We start from the raw sequence: 15,839 nt of genomic DNA on the forward strand, positions 1-15,839 counted from the left end.
TCCCATGACACATCTACTTTACTCAATATTTAACTGTGGTTAAAACTGCTTCAGTGAGGGCTCACGTTTAAGTGTTTTAATGTTTGTTTTTACCAGTCATGAAGAAAACTCAAATGTTTTCTTGTTTAAAGCAGGGGGATTTTTGTTGAGTGTGTGTTTTCCAGAATTCCTCATAAAATTAGTTTCTCTTTGGATCTGAGAGAAAGGCTTATAATCTATTTGCACAGGTTTTCCTGGGGAGAATTCTGAGTTAGTATAGGTAAAAAAAGGTTACTTTTCTTCTCTAATGGAGAGTTAACATCAGATTTGGCCTGTATCAATTTTTTACCTGAACCTTCTGTCAGTGTTTCCAATGTACATACTTTCCACTTGGTCTAGATCCTCTGTCCTCGTGCACTTTCCAGTGCTGCAGCCATTCTCAAGCTGAACTCAAGGCCCTCTCCCTAAGACCCCCTCAGTCAGCTTTAAAGAAGCTTTGAATACAAGAGAAACTCAGTCTAAGGCATCTTGGCCTTGCAGCAGGTCTTGGTTTGTGATGGTTGCACTGACACGGGCAGCTCGACTGAGATGTTTGCGGTGTGTTGCTGCAATAGAGGTGCTATAAATAAATGAAATCCAGCTTGCCAAATTGCCTCATGGAGCACATTTTTCTGTGGGGTGGTGGGGCTTTGTAAGAATTCTTCATTTGTTGTTCAGGCCTTCAGAAATGACGATGCTGGCTTCTGAAGTCATGACATCTGGCACATAAACTCCATCTGGCACATCATTGTCTTTGTGGTCATGTTCGTTTGCTTTCCTCTTCGGGGACTTGGGATTTTTATGTGCCAGCTTCTGGTTGTATCTGAAAGCACAGTGATTTCTAATATTACCCTCCATTTAGAGCTGAATCAGGGCTTTTTAATACTGCAGAAAAACAGTTTTGTCCCCTAAACACCAAGGGATGCTGTCCTGGACACTGTCCTCCTTGGCAGCTGAAGGGTGTGCAGGAAAGGGCAGAGAGGAGCTTTTCTGGCCTGTGCTGCTTGCTCTGCTGGCTCCCCTCTTCTCCACCTCAGCCAGCACAGACCGTGGGCAGGTGGCATCAGTAACCAGTACTTGGCTTTCTTTTTATTGGATTTCTAATTCTTATTATTCAGCCCAGACTTCAAGGAGCTCATTTCCTTGGCAGCTGAGATAAAATCAGGGTGATAATGCAGAATGGCAGCTCACTCCCTATTACAGCTCAGCCTTTCCTTCTACTTCCTGCCTGTTGTTTTAAACTTGAGTGGGAGGTTTGCATCCTAGACACCTTTATAGGACCTAGGACAATAGGATTGTGCTTTACACTATGGAACTGCTCTACCAGCTTTCATTTTTGCCATGCATACATAGTGCTGTACTATTATCCAACAGAAAAGTATCAAATGCCACTCTGCAACTATCCCCAAGTTTAGCATTGTTTAAAGCTGTGTTTGGCAAATAGACCTGAGGCTTTCTTTGTATTTAAGAGTAGCCAGAGAAGTAGAGGGCAGAAGCCAAATCTGTCTTTCAGGCTGCGTAACCCTGGGTGTGGTTAAAAGATGAATTAACCACTTTTAAATCTCTGTTGGTGTCAAAAAGGATATAGTTCCCAGCCTTGTGTTGCTGTCCTCTCCCCAGGAGCTTAGCACTGCTCCCCTCCCCATGCAGCCATGGGCTGGAACCTCATCCTGCTGAATACTTTTTTAGGAGGGTTCATTCTTAGGTGCCAAGAATGAACACCTCAGGGGAGTAGTGCCAAGAGAGACACGGGCAGCAGGAATGAACCTGGGGACAAGAGCAAATGGGAACTGCTGCCCCTTTGGGTGGCAGCTTCAGCTGAAACACACCCAGTCATGCCTTTGAGCAAAACTATCTGTGGGTGGATAGCCATAGTTAAAGACAGGGAACAGAAAAATCTGTGTGTCAAAGGCAGTTCCCTATTTGGAAAAGATCCTGATTTGGTTTTGTTTTTCTGTACCATTAAAAGGTGACATGCAGGTCTCCAAGCTACATTTTAGCCTGTGCAAGGGTGAGAGCATAAAGGTTGAATGTGCCTAAATCTGTGCAGATGTGCTGAGCATCAGCAATGGTTTATGTTCAATGTGCATAAATCTGTGCAGATGTGCTAAGCATCAGCAATGATTTATGTTCAATGTGCATAAATCTGTGCAGATGTGCAGACCCTCCAAGCCTTTAGCACCAGCCCAGTAAGAGATGGAGGGGAGGTGACCAAGGGAGGTGGGGTTTGAGTTGCCTTTGATGACATTAGAAAAAACCACAATAGTTCTCTGTGTTGCAATGTGCTTGGCATTGGTTTCTGTGTAGTTCTAATCTGAGAGCAAAAATAGTCCAGATGCTTGCTTTGGCTGAGTCGGCAGATTAAAATCTCTTTTTTCTTTTCCATGGGACTTTCCTAAGGGAAGTAACACAATCTCTGCAGACAAAGCATTCTTTACAAGGTGTAAAACAAGCAGGGAAATTCTGGTTCAAGTGGCCACAGTCTCTGATTCATAGCAGGGCTGGGTCAGGGGATCCCCTGGCACTCTGCAAGTGAGGTGTGGCTGTTGCCTCATCGATTCCTGTAGTTTTAGGCTCTCTAAATCAGCCAGTTAGGGAACTTTTAGCAAAGGCATGTTTTTCAAAGTCTTACATCAATTTTCTCATTATGCTGGCAAGGTTCCCCTCATTTTTGCCAATGAAAGTACACAAGAAACACCAAATAATTCCATTATTTTATATATGTGTATCTATAAAAATATTATTATATATGTTATATATCATTGTATTATTTGCTAAATATGTATTTGCTATATATCTTCTATTAATATTATTACTTTACCATTCACACCTGCAGAAGTACTGCTTGTTTCTGCCAGCCAGCATCATGGAACAGACACCAGTGCAAATTACTCAGTCTTTACCTTGCTCTCTTTCCCCTTATCTTTTACATTTGTAAATTTCCTGCTTTGTGCATTGCAGTGACCCTCAGAATAGAGATGTTGCCACTTGGTGGAATTAGGAGAAGGATCTCATTGCTGATTGTAGCCAAAGCTCACATGATTTAATGGATATATTTGCAATATTTCTTTTAGAAGCATCAGTGGTGGCGGGGCTTTGGCTCTGCTCCTTGAGCAGTGCTGTAATCTGCTTGGGAGCCAAATATCTCAGCTCTGAGGTATTCACTGTGTGGCTGTCAAACATGCTATAAACTTTGAGCTTCTACAGCTAATCAGCATTGTACCAATGCTCTGTGTGCAAAAATAGCTGGTTTGGGCCCTTGATGTAAGAAAATACTAATACATAATTTTTAAAGCCTGCTTCCATCAAAGTGTGATATTCTCCAATGTTGCTGTTTCTGGCTTTCTCTGTATGCACCAAAACCAATGGCCTAGTGTGGTTTAGTTTTTTTTCATTTTTACTGTACAGGTCCCTGTGAAATTGTGCTGCTTTTTTCTTTTCTTTGTAGGTAACAGAGACTTTGCTCCTGATGATCCGCTGGAATTTAAGTCTCATCAGTGGTTTGGAGCCTCTGTGAGATCCCAAAATGATAAAATCCTGGTAGGTCTTTGACACCCTTCAGATGCATCAGTACTGAGATATTGCAGTGGAAGAAAATGTGAAGAGATCCAGATAACTTAGAATTTAAACAAACTCCCACTAATCAGCATGAATTGTCTTTTCTTCAGAATTTCTTAGCTAGGCTTTGCTTAACTCCTTATAAACAAAGCTGGGAGCATTTTTTTCTAGTTTTAAGGAAAGTAGTAAAATTAGTTTAATGAAGTTTTAGAATGTGTTATAAATTCTTGATAAACGCTTCACAGCTGTTGCTTTAAGAAAATAATATTTCTAAAATTCTTGATATAAATTAGCTATTTATAAAACTGGTGGTGATTCTGCCCCATTGCTGATGGCATACACGTCCTCTAATAACACAAGATACATCTGCCAGGTTTTTTGTTGCTTTTCTGTAGAAAACTGGAATTTCATTGTGTTACTTGATACCGCCATCGTTTTGAAGAGGAGTTTGTTTCCTCACTGTTGTGTGCTCTTCCCTAGGCCTGTGCCCCACTGTACCACTGGAGAACTGAAACAAAACAAGAGAGAGAGCCTGTAGGAACTTGTTACCTGCTGGCTGGGTCAAAATTTGTGGAATATGCTCCCTGCAGGTCAAGTAAGTGTGGGGCTCTTAGGTGGCTTTTCTCTTTGGAATTCCTCGTGTGTCACATTGTGTGTGCATTTTGGAATGGAATGTTTTACAGCTGTTTCTCCCTTCCGTGCATAGCAATTAGAACAAAACTTAAAAACTAGATCCAGACATCTGAGTTCTCCTCCAGCTGAGGTTCATGATGCAGGCCTTGTTTTCTCTGCTGTAGGCCAGAGGAAAATCTTAGGTCCAGGAATTATTGGACTTGAGGACTTCTGTTGTGGAAGGGACCAATTCTGTAGTAATCACTCAAGCAAAATTATGTAGCAAGTGCTTTTTCAAAGAACAGCTCTGGGATTCTTATGGATCTCAAGTATTTTATCATTATTCAGGTACATCAAGGTGCAAGCTCATTTTAGAAGACAAGGTTTTGCAAAAGTAGGTTCTGATGTCCCTGTGTGTAAGCACGTGTACTGAATTATATTAACCATTGGACATTTGGAGTCTTATTTTCCAAATGCTTTGCATTTATTTCCTCCAGTTGGGCTGATAGATTATTCAGAACTTTATAACCTAAAACTTGAAGTTAGGATTGACTTTTTATTTGCTGAAAATAATTTGTGAACAGCAGGAATAAAATCCAGCCTGGTCCAACATAACAAGAAGTTAAATAATAAGTATTAAATTAAGTCAGGCTAGTTAAGCAGTCACACTTTCAGATAAGGAGCTCCCAGCATTTCTATTCTGAAGCTATATAATCCTCAAATTGATTCAGCCATAACAATTCTTGCTGGGATGAGTCTCAGTACGGAGATATTTTTTCAGCAAGGTGTGTTATTTTTGTTTTAAGCCAATTCAGCTTTCTTTTCCATACCAAAAGAAAAAACTATCCTCTCTTTTCTAGATATCTTATTTCCTGAATAGAAATTGCAAATACATTTTCCCCAGGACTTTAGAATGTTAAATACAAAGGAACATGGGGTTGCTCTTTGCTTTGAGTGTGCTAGAACACATTCTAATGTTACGTGTCTATTAGGCCAGCCCTCAAATTGTTACAGCATTTGGTTGGGAGTTGTTGATAAAGAGAAAATACTGATTAAGGAGAAAAGTATTGCAAGGTTCAAGTTTAGGAGTGCAGGTTTGCATAGGGAGATGCACTGAAAAGTATCTGCAGTACTGCAACTGATGGGGTGCTGACACAGAGAAGAAAAATAAATTAAGTATTCTTCTCTATCCTATTTTTCTTTGGTAGCAACTATCGATGCAGATGGACAGGGATTTTGCCAAGGTGGATTTAGCATTGACTTCACAAAGGTATGTGATTTTATTGTCATTTCTGTGGGTCAGCAGACAGCTGCAAACCCTCCTGATACAGAGCACTTAGAATCACAGCTGTTATGAAACCAAATGTTACTGTTCCTCATGGGGAGCTAACCCACAGCCAAACAAAATTTATAAATAAACCAAAAAAATAACTTGAAACCAGTTCAAGAGCTTTTATAAACCTGTTTCTCCCAACCTCTTGAGAGCAGAGTACTTTCCCCTCTGGTATGAGCGGTGTCCTGAGCGAATAATCTGCTCTCCCAGCTGCCTGCCATACCCCTCTGCTGCAGCTGGTCCTCGAGGGGATTCAGTGTGATAGTCAGGGTTTTTGAGACACGAGATTGGTGTTACAGCTATTGTTACTTCTTGAGGAATAGCAGCTGAGGGAGCTGTGCTTGTGAATCAGGTTAGATTTTCTCATCAGCCAGCAGAAGTACAAGGGGGTTTTACTGACTTGTGTTTCTTCTGTGTTCTCCCTGCCTGTTCTAGTTCTTCTTCTTTTTTTTCAAATTCACAATTACTTTTGAAATCCAAGCACAGTAAAACTGTGCACAGATCTGAGAAGGTGCTGTTTTATGTTGTACAGTGAAATTGTTGAGCAGAGTCAGGATGTGTTAAGACCATGCAAGCCCTATTTGGGATGTGGCCCTTTTTTTGGGTTCTCACATCTCAGGATGAGGTCATATCCCGTCACTCTTTGCCCAGGGCCACTCTTGGTTTTCCTCCAGAGGACACTGCCAAGTGCAGGAGAGGGCTGTGAGTGTTGGGGTTATTTTGCACACACCCTCAGGGTCACTGTGCAGCTTCCAGGCCCAGTTAAAACCAACTTTGGGCTCTTATCCAAAACCTCAGAGTGGGCAAGCCAGGGTGTATCTCCAAATGTCTGACCCAGATTTTTCTGAGTGGTGAATACAGGAGTTTTTAGGATTAAAACCTGAATAAGTGGTTTAATTATGCAGCAAAGCCTATGGCCTAATTCAATACTTACAGAGCAAATTCCCAACCCTGGGATAGCTAATGTGGTTAAAGTTTCATAAAATAGTTTTGTGAATTTGTGAGTTGTGCCAGGAAATATGGAGTGGGGGAATTGCATCACAGTTATTCTGAATTAAGCTTTTCTAATGATAAATTACAGAAAATGGCAGAGGCAGAAGATGACACTATTTTGTGTACTGACCCCAAAACATGATGTAACACTCTGAGTTTTCTCCTAATTGTGTTCCTGTGGCCGTACATTTACGGGGGAAGAAGGGTCTGTTAAAATAAAAACAGAATTCTGCCTAGAATTCTAAATGGGTGAAATAGTCACTGAAGTTTTTTGTTAGCATTTTACAATATGCACTTCTAATTAATCACTCCTTCGAAAAGGAAAATGTGTGGTGGTCAGCAGAGCTACAGTGATGTACATGTGTGGGGTTTCTTCCCACAAACACAGGAGGTTCTGTCTGGCTTTAGATGTGCTTCGTGTGTTTTTAATTTTTATTTCTGTCTTACTTTTTTTCTTCCCTTCCAAGGGAGACAGGGTGCTGCTGGGAGGACCTGGAAGTTTCTACTGGCAAGGTGAGATATATCATTTAAGTCACAGAGAAAGTGATCTTTATGATTTTTCTCTTTATCCTCTCAGTCATTTTGATCCACAGTCTTCCAGAGTCTTTGTCAGTAAGAAAACTGACAGAAATGTTCCTTTGTCCTTGAGAATATCTCCTGAATAATCGAGGCAACACAGAGGATGGTTGTAGTAATAATAGCGTAGATGTCCTTTGTGTTTTAAATAATTCCATGATCATTATAAGGGCATTTTCCTGAAACCTGGGATTTGTTTTTATCTGCAGGAAAAGTTTCCTTTATCGTATTTTGTTTTGCTATGTACATATTTCATAATTTGACACACAAACAAAGAGTGCATTTTCAATGAGAAATATCCCCTTTAAAGGGAATTTCATTGTTTCCCTCTGATGACAAAGATGTTTTGCATTTGTCTTAACTGGTTTGTGCTGTGGGGCACGTTTTACCTCTACCTGGCATTACCTGTGTACTTTACTCCTGGGGGACTCAGGGTTATTCAGCCTTTAACTGCAGCTCTCTGTTTAAAGGAGGGTGCTGCTGTAATCAGGACACAGCTGCCAAACTCCACCTGCTTTTTAATGGAGCTTCTAACATTTGTTAATAAATTTTCTGTATCATGCCAGCCTACATGTAGGTGCAGCAGCACAGGAGGCTTGCTCCAGTCCTGTGTTTTGAATTACAAATAAAACTGAATGATTAAAGCTAAACTGCAGATACAATATCATATAAATTAGGTTTCTTTTTATTGCTTTTTGGCAAAAGTGACACGTCATCTGCCAAAACAACCTCGTCCTCTTCTACTACTACCAAAAAAGCCCACTTGGCTCTGAATAGATGACAATAGTATGCTTCTGAGAACAAGATTTTTCATCCTAAACTTTAATTCCACGTGCTGAGCTGCTGGGAGGAGTTTTCCCTTCCCTTCACACATGTATGGATATGTATGTGAAGTGCCATTCTAAATGGGGTTTTTGGTGATTCAAGCTTTAATTTAGACTTGAAGAAAAGAACGTGAAGGAGTCACCACCTAGTGGCTGATGAAGTGAAAATGGAGAGCATGGCACGGCACTGTGCTCATCTCACTTTGGTTCATTTTGCTGGATTCCTGTCTGCCAAAACAGGCTCTCCCGTTGTGGTATTTCAGCAGGGAGCACCCAGAGTGCTCAGTTCTGCACAACCATGAGTGTATGATATCTCACCCCTGCCTTCTAAGTCCTGCCTTAGTTTGGCCTCTGTTTTCAGTGAGAACCCTGTGTGTGCCCTTGATTCAATCTGTGAACACGTGTTTGCTGGAGTGGGATCCACGTTTTCACTTGTGTCCTCCCTGGCTGGCTCCTCTCTGGTCGGTGTTGTGGAAGAGCCGCTGCTTTTGAGGGCAGTGAATTCTGGTTGTGGTTTTCAGCTCTTTTCTCTCTCTTTAGGCCAGCTGATTTCTGACAGAGTGACAGAGATTGTGGCAAAGTATGACTCCAAAGTCTACAGCACCAAGTATGATGACCAGCTAGCCACCAGGCCTGCCAGTGCTGCTTTTGATGACAGCTACTTGGGTATGTGGTGGGAAACCAGAAACCTCCACCTGCAGCACTCCCTGCCACTGCTGGTGCTTCCATCTAAATCACACAACCAGCAATTCCACATCTAACACAGAACAAGGGCGCTCCATTCCTGAAAATGCACTCATTTATGTACGATGGAATTGTAGTTATTTATTGTAGTTATTTTGCCATAGGCTTGATTCAAAAAGCACCCAATGATAAAATAAATGGAAGTATTTTCATGATTTCACATGGTCTGTGATTCAGGCTGAATATGGGAATGGCAGAGGCATGATTTTTATATGACTTGTTTGTTTATTTGTTATTTAAAAGCAGCTGTTTCTAAATTACCTACCAAAACAAAATAAAAAATGTTAAAGAATTATGTTTTGAAAGAAAGCCTGTGAGGAGTGGGAAATCACCATTTTGCTTGATGTACATCTAACCAGACTCAGGAAAAAAGCAAGGATATACCAGGACAATTCCCAGGATGATAATTTTAAAATTTTCATCTTCTGATCTCAAGTTCTTGGATACTGATGAGTTACAGCCACTCCTGGAGCTCTTCATAGTCAAAGCTGCTGCAAGGCAATATTTTTACCAGTGCATTTTAAGATGAAGAGAGGAGGACTGTGCTCAGACACACAGTGTAAAGAGAGATGAAAGGTTTAATAAGGTTTTTAAAGCCTCATCTTGTCTCTGCAGGTTATTCAGTGGCTGTTGGAGACTTCAATGGTGATGGCATTGAAGGTAAGCCCCTTGCTTCAGAAGGAACATCACTTACTTGGCTGGGCAGATCTTTCAAATCAGTGGTACAGTGCACAGGGAAATGCATCAAGTGCTAGGACTGAGCTGCTCTGTTTGACAAAGTCACTGTGCCTTGGGATCTGACTGTTGTCTGTGTCTTGCTTTATGTTTCAGACTTTGTGTCAGGAGTCCCACGGGCAGCGAGAACTCTGGGCATGGTAACAACTTTGAAACATAAAACTTTACAATGAATAAAAAAAGGTGACTATTGCTGGCATGCTGTAATGTGTATTTCTTCACGTGCAGGTGTCCATTTACAATGGGAGAAACATGTCCTCCATGTACAACTTCACTGGAGAGCAGGTGGGTGCCTCTGACCGTGGTGGGCGACCAGCAGCCTTTCCTATGTTGCAACAGTATTTAGGGTACTAGATAATAGTCTCTATATTACTGGCTTGATTTCCAAAGCAACATTTTATGAAGTCTGAGGAAATTCAAATCTTATTTAAATAGAGGAAATGCTGCCTGTTTTGAGAGCTGGGAAAGAGCTGGATCATGAAAGGGGAAATGGGAGAAGTAACCCGTGGGTTTACTTTCTAACAGAGTATGGAAGAGAAACAAAAAAGAAAGGAACAAAAAAATTCGTGGCATATATTATCATCACCCTGATGTATTTTGTGTACAGATTTGTGTAAACTTGTTTGTTTGTGTCACTACAACTCATAGGTTTGGTTTGAATTTTGTTTTCCAGATGGCTGCCTACTTTGGGTATTCAGTGGCTGCCACAGATATCGACGGGGACAAGTAAGGGTCCTCTTCTCCCTCTTCTCACCAATGCCACCCAACTTTTTTCTGGAAAGAAAAAAAAAACCCCTTTTATTAAACAGTCTTTCCCACAAAATAGATTTCTTTCTTCATTGCTGGTTCAACACATCTGCATGACTCTTTTGCTAACACTCCACATTTGTTTTAACATTTTTAGGTTTGCTTTTGCATTTATCTACATAAATACATGTGTATATTCACATGCTTAAGGTCCATTGGATTTCTGTATGTTTGTGCTTACTTGGCCAATAAATATTTGCCTTCAGTTGAAATTAAAGATAGTTAGCTTTCATCTGAGTGTTGACTTCAGTGCTGAAGAGAATGAATTTTCATGCTGCTGCTGAAGAGCTCTGTCCTGTTTTGGCCCAGTTACACAGATCTGTTTATTGGAGCCCCTCTTTTCATGGATCGAAGCTCAGATGGGAAGCTTCAGGAGGTTGGCCAAGTAACCATCTGCCTTCAGCGGGCCTCGGGAGGGTTTCAGACAGCAAAGCTGAACGGCTTTGAGATCTTTGCGCGGTTCGGCAGCTCCATCGCCCCCCTGGGGGACCTGGATCAGGATGGCTTCAATGGTAGGATGTTGATTTGTGGTATTCACATTCTCTGAAAAGATTCTTTTGCTAAGCATTTTTCTCCTGGGAAGCTGAGAAGCTGCTGAGAAAACGAAAGCAGTTCTTATCTCATTTGCTTCTCCTGCGTTTTGCTCATGGGGAGTGTGTTTGGAGATTGGTTACCCAAAGGGGATTCTTCCATTGGATTCTGGTGTGAGTTGTTTCAACTCTTTGGCCAGCTGGGGCCAGACTGTCTCGAGACTCTGGAAAGAGTCACAAGTTTTCATTATTATTTTTTGAACATTCAGTAAGTATCCTTTCTGTATTCTTTACTATAGTTAGTATAGTATTTTTTAATATACTATAGTATTATAAAGTAATAAATTAACCTTCTGAGAACACGGAGTCAGCTTCATCATTCCTACCTTCGTCGAGACATTCCCTGCAAATACAATACTGATTCTTGATTAGGATCTTCTGGTTGTGGAGGGTGACGCCTCAGGTTTTAGCTTTTATATTTTTCAGATTCTGTTCTGCTTTAGTGTGTAATGCTGAGCTTCATATCAGGAAATGGTAACGATTCCTTCCCTAGCTGGGGACCAAGGACAAATGATCCAAGTCTCAGCCCAAGAGCATAAACAGCATGGACTGAAGAGACAAAAATAACCAGGGTGGGACTTCATGGGCTAAGGCTGTAATTGGACAATTAACTCCAATATGCAAATGGGGCAGAACTTATAAAAGTGAGAGACCCCATGACCAGTCGTGCATTTTGTGACCATTTTGGGTTCACCTGGGGTGTATCCCTGGCTGGGCTCTTGTGCTGCCCAAGGTGCATCCTTTGAGGCCTCCTAATAAATCCCTACTTTATTCTTTAGCTCAGTCTAGTGTCTGTTGAGAAATTATTGATTGATGTAAGCACAAATGTGTTCTAATTTGTGTCTGGAGACGTTGATGATTCTTCTTTTGGTTTTCAGACATTGCAGTTGCTGCACCATATGGTGGAGAGGACAAGAGAGGACTCGTGTACATCTACAATGGAGGAGCAAGTGGTTTGAATGCCATCCCATCCCAGATCTTGGAAGGGCAGTGGGCTGCTCGCACTATGCCCCCCAGCTTTGGCTACTCACTGAAAGGAGCCACAGATGTGGACAAAAATGGATATCCAGGTCCTCTGCCCCAAATGGCACTTGGCAATAACTCAGAAGCAGCCCCACCCTTGAGAAACAGCCTATTTCCCAAAGCAAGTTGTAATGTGTAATGTGTCTCCTCTCTTTCTAGACTTGATTGTTGGAGCCTTTGGTGTTGACACAGCTGTTCTGTACAGGTGAGGGTCCCTCTGTGCTTGTACCTGAGGGAGAGCTCAGTGGAGTTCTGGAGCTACAAAAGAAAGCATGATCAGGGAAGTCTGAAAATCTGGCACTCTGCTGTACAAACTTCTGGAGGTGAAAAATCACTATGCTGCTTTTTTTACTGAGAAAACCTACCTGCTGCCTAAAATTCATCTTTCTCAATAATACGTAGTCAGGAGAAAACATTAATAAGCTGTCTTCAAGGCTTTCTGAGTGACAGTTTTCTAGATTCTGACACAACAGCTGCAATCCCAATATTCTCATCCCAGCTCACTCATTTTGGGAAAACATATTGGCCTGTGCTGTAAGTAGATAGGACTTCCTCTTTGCACAGTTGTCCATGTTGTGGCTGATGGAAATGAAAGGGCACAGAAAAACTTCATCCAGTCAATGGTTACTTGTTTTTCTTGTGGTTTCACTAAATACCGTGTGTTTGCAGAGTTCTGTTTGTGTATATTGCACGAGGGGGGGACATTGTCAAACATGGTGTTGAGTGCTCTTCAAGAGGATGTTTTCTTTGCAGGGCTAGACCAGTTATTAGAGTAAATGCTGCCCTGGAAGTTAATCCAACCATTCTAAACCCAGAAAACAAAGCCTGTTCACTGGGAGATGTTAAAGTTTCTTGGTAAGCAGAGTATCTTTGTTTTCCTTTGAGGGCAGGGACTTCTTGGGTTTTAATTTTGTAATTTTCCAATTTTGAAAGGTGTCAGGAAGTCTAGTCAGCTAAGTAGGAAAAAAAAGGACAAACACGGATTTTTCTGAAAGGGCAGAAAATACAAAATAAGAACTCTCTTACAGCAGTTGGAGGACCAGCACTGTCTTTAGATGCCAGACTGAGTCCCAAAACCTGCAGAGACTGCCAGGTGTCCCTGTTGAGCAGAGTAGGGTGTTCCCAAGACATCAGCACATCACAGGGTATTTGCAGTGCTTTTACCCACTAACATACACACTGGGGCAATGCTGCTCTGTAAACTGATTTTGCTTCTGGTTCCCAGGCTATCATCCCAACCCATTTCCCCTCCTACTGCTTTCTTTTCAGGGTCAGTATGATAAGTTTAAAAATCAGACTCATTTGATCACAGAAATAAACATTCCAGTCCACAGGTGATTGTCCCTAGATGAGTCAAGACTCCAAAGCTTTGCAGTGCCTGCAATTCTGCCTACTTATTAATAGATTAGCTTCTCTTCCATCAGTAGAAAATAGCTTTTGGGAATGAGCTAGAGCCTCCAGAAGAGGCTACGTCTGAACGGAAATAAATAGTGAGGAATTTTAGAAGAAAATGAGAGAAAAAGTGTGTGAAATTAATTTTTTTTTCCTCTCAAACAGCTTCAAAGTAAAGTTCTGCCTAAAGGCGGATGGCAAAGGAAAGCTCCCCAACTCACTCCGTAAGTTCAGCTCGTTTCAAAATTGGAAGTTTTGTTGTATTGTTTGCAGACATGAGCACTGGTCATTGTTGTTTTCATGACAAACAGCTGGGTGCCCTTTGCAGCCACTGCTGCCACCTGGGTGGCATGGGACCCTTCAGCAGGATTTTTTGGCTGCAGTGGTGTAGAAGTCCTTTGACCATACCTGAGACTTTAAACATGTGCTCAATTATGTGTTTAACCAATCTTGGAAAGCCCATTGTGTCTTTCAGAATTTACAGTAACTCTCACTGAGGGGAGTTTCAGTCAAGAATATTCAAATATGTGCATTGCTAGGCCTGGGAGATACAGACAAACCACAGGGAACTTGCCACATCCTGTTGAGGTTGTGACTCTCTGACTGATAGCAGTGACTTTTTTCATCAGATTCTTGGATCAGAATCAGGGAAAGATTGTTTCAAACAAGTGTTTAAGTTGTCTCCAATTTAGGACAGCAGCAGTGCTTGAGAACTAATGTAGTGACAGATTTTACATGGAGAGAACTGGAAGTTGTAAGAGGGGCGAGCACTAGGTTTTCATTGCAGCTGAAATCAGTGGTCAGCTCAATTTCTGAGGGCATTCTGCCCTTTGTTTAATGGAATGAAACATCCCTAACCCAAACCCTTTGGCTTGGCCAGATTTCCAGGTGGAGCTGCTGCTGGACAAGCTGAAGCAGAAAGGAGCCATCAGGAGAGCTCTGTTTCTGCACAGCAAACAGCCCAGCCACTCTAAGAACATGACAATTACAAAGGGGGGCAAAATGAACTGTGAGGAACTCGATGCCTTCTTGAGGGTAAGCAGCCATTCATGTTCTAGGCAAATAATTTTTGGTGCTTTGTCTGTTATAAGTTCATTGTGTTTGGTGTTTAAAGAAAAAACAACAAGAAAAAAATGCTAGAAAAAATTTTATTTTCAATGGATGGACCTGAAATTACTAAAACCATACATCTGTCCTGAATTAGTGCTGCTGTTACAGCATGAATGATGAATCTTCTTGTGGCTAAGGTCCTGGTCCCTAAATGCATTGGAAATTCAATTCAGGTCTTTGTTATGGACTTCTTGGATAAGTCATCCAGGCACCAAATTAGTTGTAATTTCCAAGGAACATGAAAGTCAATAAGCAGGGGTTTTCCCCTCTATATTGGAGGTTAAAAGTTGAAGAAAAAAATGGACCTGCAACTGACAAGCCAAAATAAGCAAGTCGCAGAAGAGATGGAGAAAGCTGAAGTACTAAGTTTGCTTTTTCTCAGTCTTTCTGTTTTCATCCCCACAAATGTGAACAGATGCACAATTAAAAAGTTTTAATCAGTAGAAGAAACATTGTGTGTAGCTATGTAAGTTCTCTGCAGCTCAGATTTATCTCTGTTTATAAATGAAACATAAACAATACTTGCTTCCAACTAAAAAAGAAAAAAAAAAAAAAAAAAAACAAAAATGCTGGCAATCATTAAGGATTCACGGAGGGTAGGTAATACTTTCTGTGACCTGACTTTTGTGAGTGGGTTATATACAGAATTAGACATCTCAGATTTCAGGGTTGGTAAAGATTTAGCACATTTCCACATCTCAGGTTTCAGGGTTGGTAAAGATTTAGCACATTTCCACCTGATATTTTCATGAAGTAATGACACATGACCTATGTGAAATGATCACAAATGAGGTGTAAAACCATTTTAAACTATAGGTAATCATAAGTTTCTGCCCATAGAAGACATCTTCTGAAATAAGATCCTGAAGTGAGCTGCGCTAGAATCAGTAGTTTTCATTACTCTCAGAAATGAAGCAGAGTTTACACTGAGCAAATCTGTGGCTGATGTAAAGCTAAGAGATGGTTTGTAAGTTCTCTGAAAGGCAAGATCAACATTTGATAAGCAGAATGATTTCAAATGAACAACATGAAAGTCAGCAGCTTCTAAGTGCCAAGTAATAATTTCAGGAAGGAAAAATTGTTAAGTCCAAAGATGAGTATCTCTGAGGGATCTTAGAAGCAGGCTGAGGTTGGTCTGACAGGAAAGAGCAGAGTTGTGTAGCCTTTAGGCTCTACTGGATTTCCATGGCTTAATATTTCTGTATGCTCCAGTTTTCCATGTTTTAAACAAGCATGGTACTGCTAAAATTGTGCAGGTTTTCTGACGAGAGATTTTCTGCTTTGAAGAGAGCTCAGAAGTTTTCATGTTTTGGCCTCTCCATTTCTACTGCATTTGAGTTGTGATTCAAATGTTTGGTTTCCTCAGGACGAATCTGAGTTCAGAGACAAGCTGACTCCCATCACTATTTTCATGGAATATCGTCTGGATTACAGAACAGCTGCAGATGCAACAGGATTGCACCCTATCCTCAACCAGTTCACTCCTGCTAACATGAGCAGACAGGTACACTGCTTACACAGCCT

The 15,839-nt window shown here is 41.2% G+C and overlaps 1 protein-coding gene across 1 annotated transcript in view; it reads left to right on the forward strand.

Annotated features, from left to right (window-relative positions):
• The window catches only part of ITGAV (integrin subunit alpha V), a 44,345-nt gene that overhangs the window by 12,758 nt on the left and 15,748 nt on the right, over positions 1 to 15,839 (forward strand). The window contains exons 3-18 of the mRNA XM_059868282.1: positions 3,467 to 3,558; positions 4,057 to 4,171; positions 5,397 to 5,458; positions 6,982 to 7,027; positions 8,455 to 8,580; positions 9,274 to 9,318; positions 9,490 to 9,533; positions 9,622 to 9,678; positions 10,067 to 10,119; positions 10,510 to 10,712; positions 11,669 to 11,860; positions 11,973 to 12,018; positions 12,567 to 12,668; positions 13,371 to 13,429; positions 14,086 to 14,240; positions 15,682 to 15,819. Of these exons, the coding sequence (XP_059724265.1) occupies positions 3,467 to 3,558; positions 4,057 to 4,171; positions 5,397 to 5,458; positions 6,982 to 7,027; positions 8,455 to 8,580; positions 9,274 to 9,318; positions 9,490 to 9,533; positions 9,622 to 9,678; positions 10,067 to 10,119; positions 10,510 to 10,712; positions 11,669 to 11,860; positions 11,973 to 12,018; positions 12,567 to 12,668; positions 13,371 to 13,429; positions 14,086 to 14,240; positions 15,682 to 15,819 (1,535 nt within the window). The remainder of the gene's footprint in view (positions 1 to 3,466; positions 3,559 to 4,056; positions 4,172 to 5,396; positions 5,459 to 6,981; positions 7,028 to 8,454; positions 8,581 to 9,273; positions 9,319 to 9,489; positions 9,534 to 9,621; positions 9,679 to 10,066; positions 10,120 to 10,509; positions 10,713 to 11,668; positions 11,861 to 11,972; positions 12,019 to 12,566; positions 12,669 to 13,370; positions 13,430 to 14,085; positions 14,241 to 15,681; positions 15,820 to 15,839) is intronic.

The sequence above is a fragment of the Haemorhous mexicanus genome, chromosome 26 (genome assembly GCF_027477595.1).
Source record: "Haemorhous mexicanus isolate bHaeMex1 chromosome 26, bHaeMex1.pri, whole genome shotgun sequence".
NCBI lineage: Eukaryota > Metazoa > Chordata > Aves > Passeriformes > Fringillidae > Haemorhous > Haemorhous mexicanus.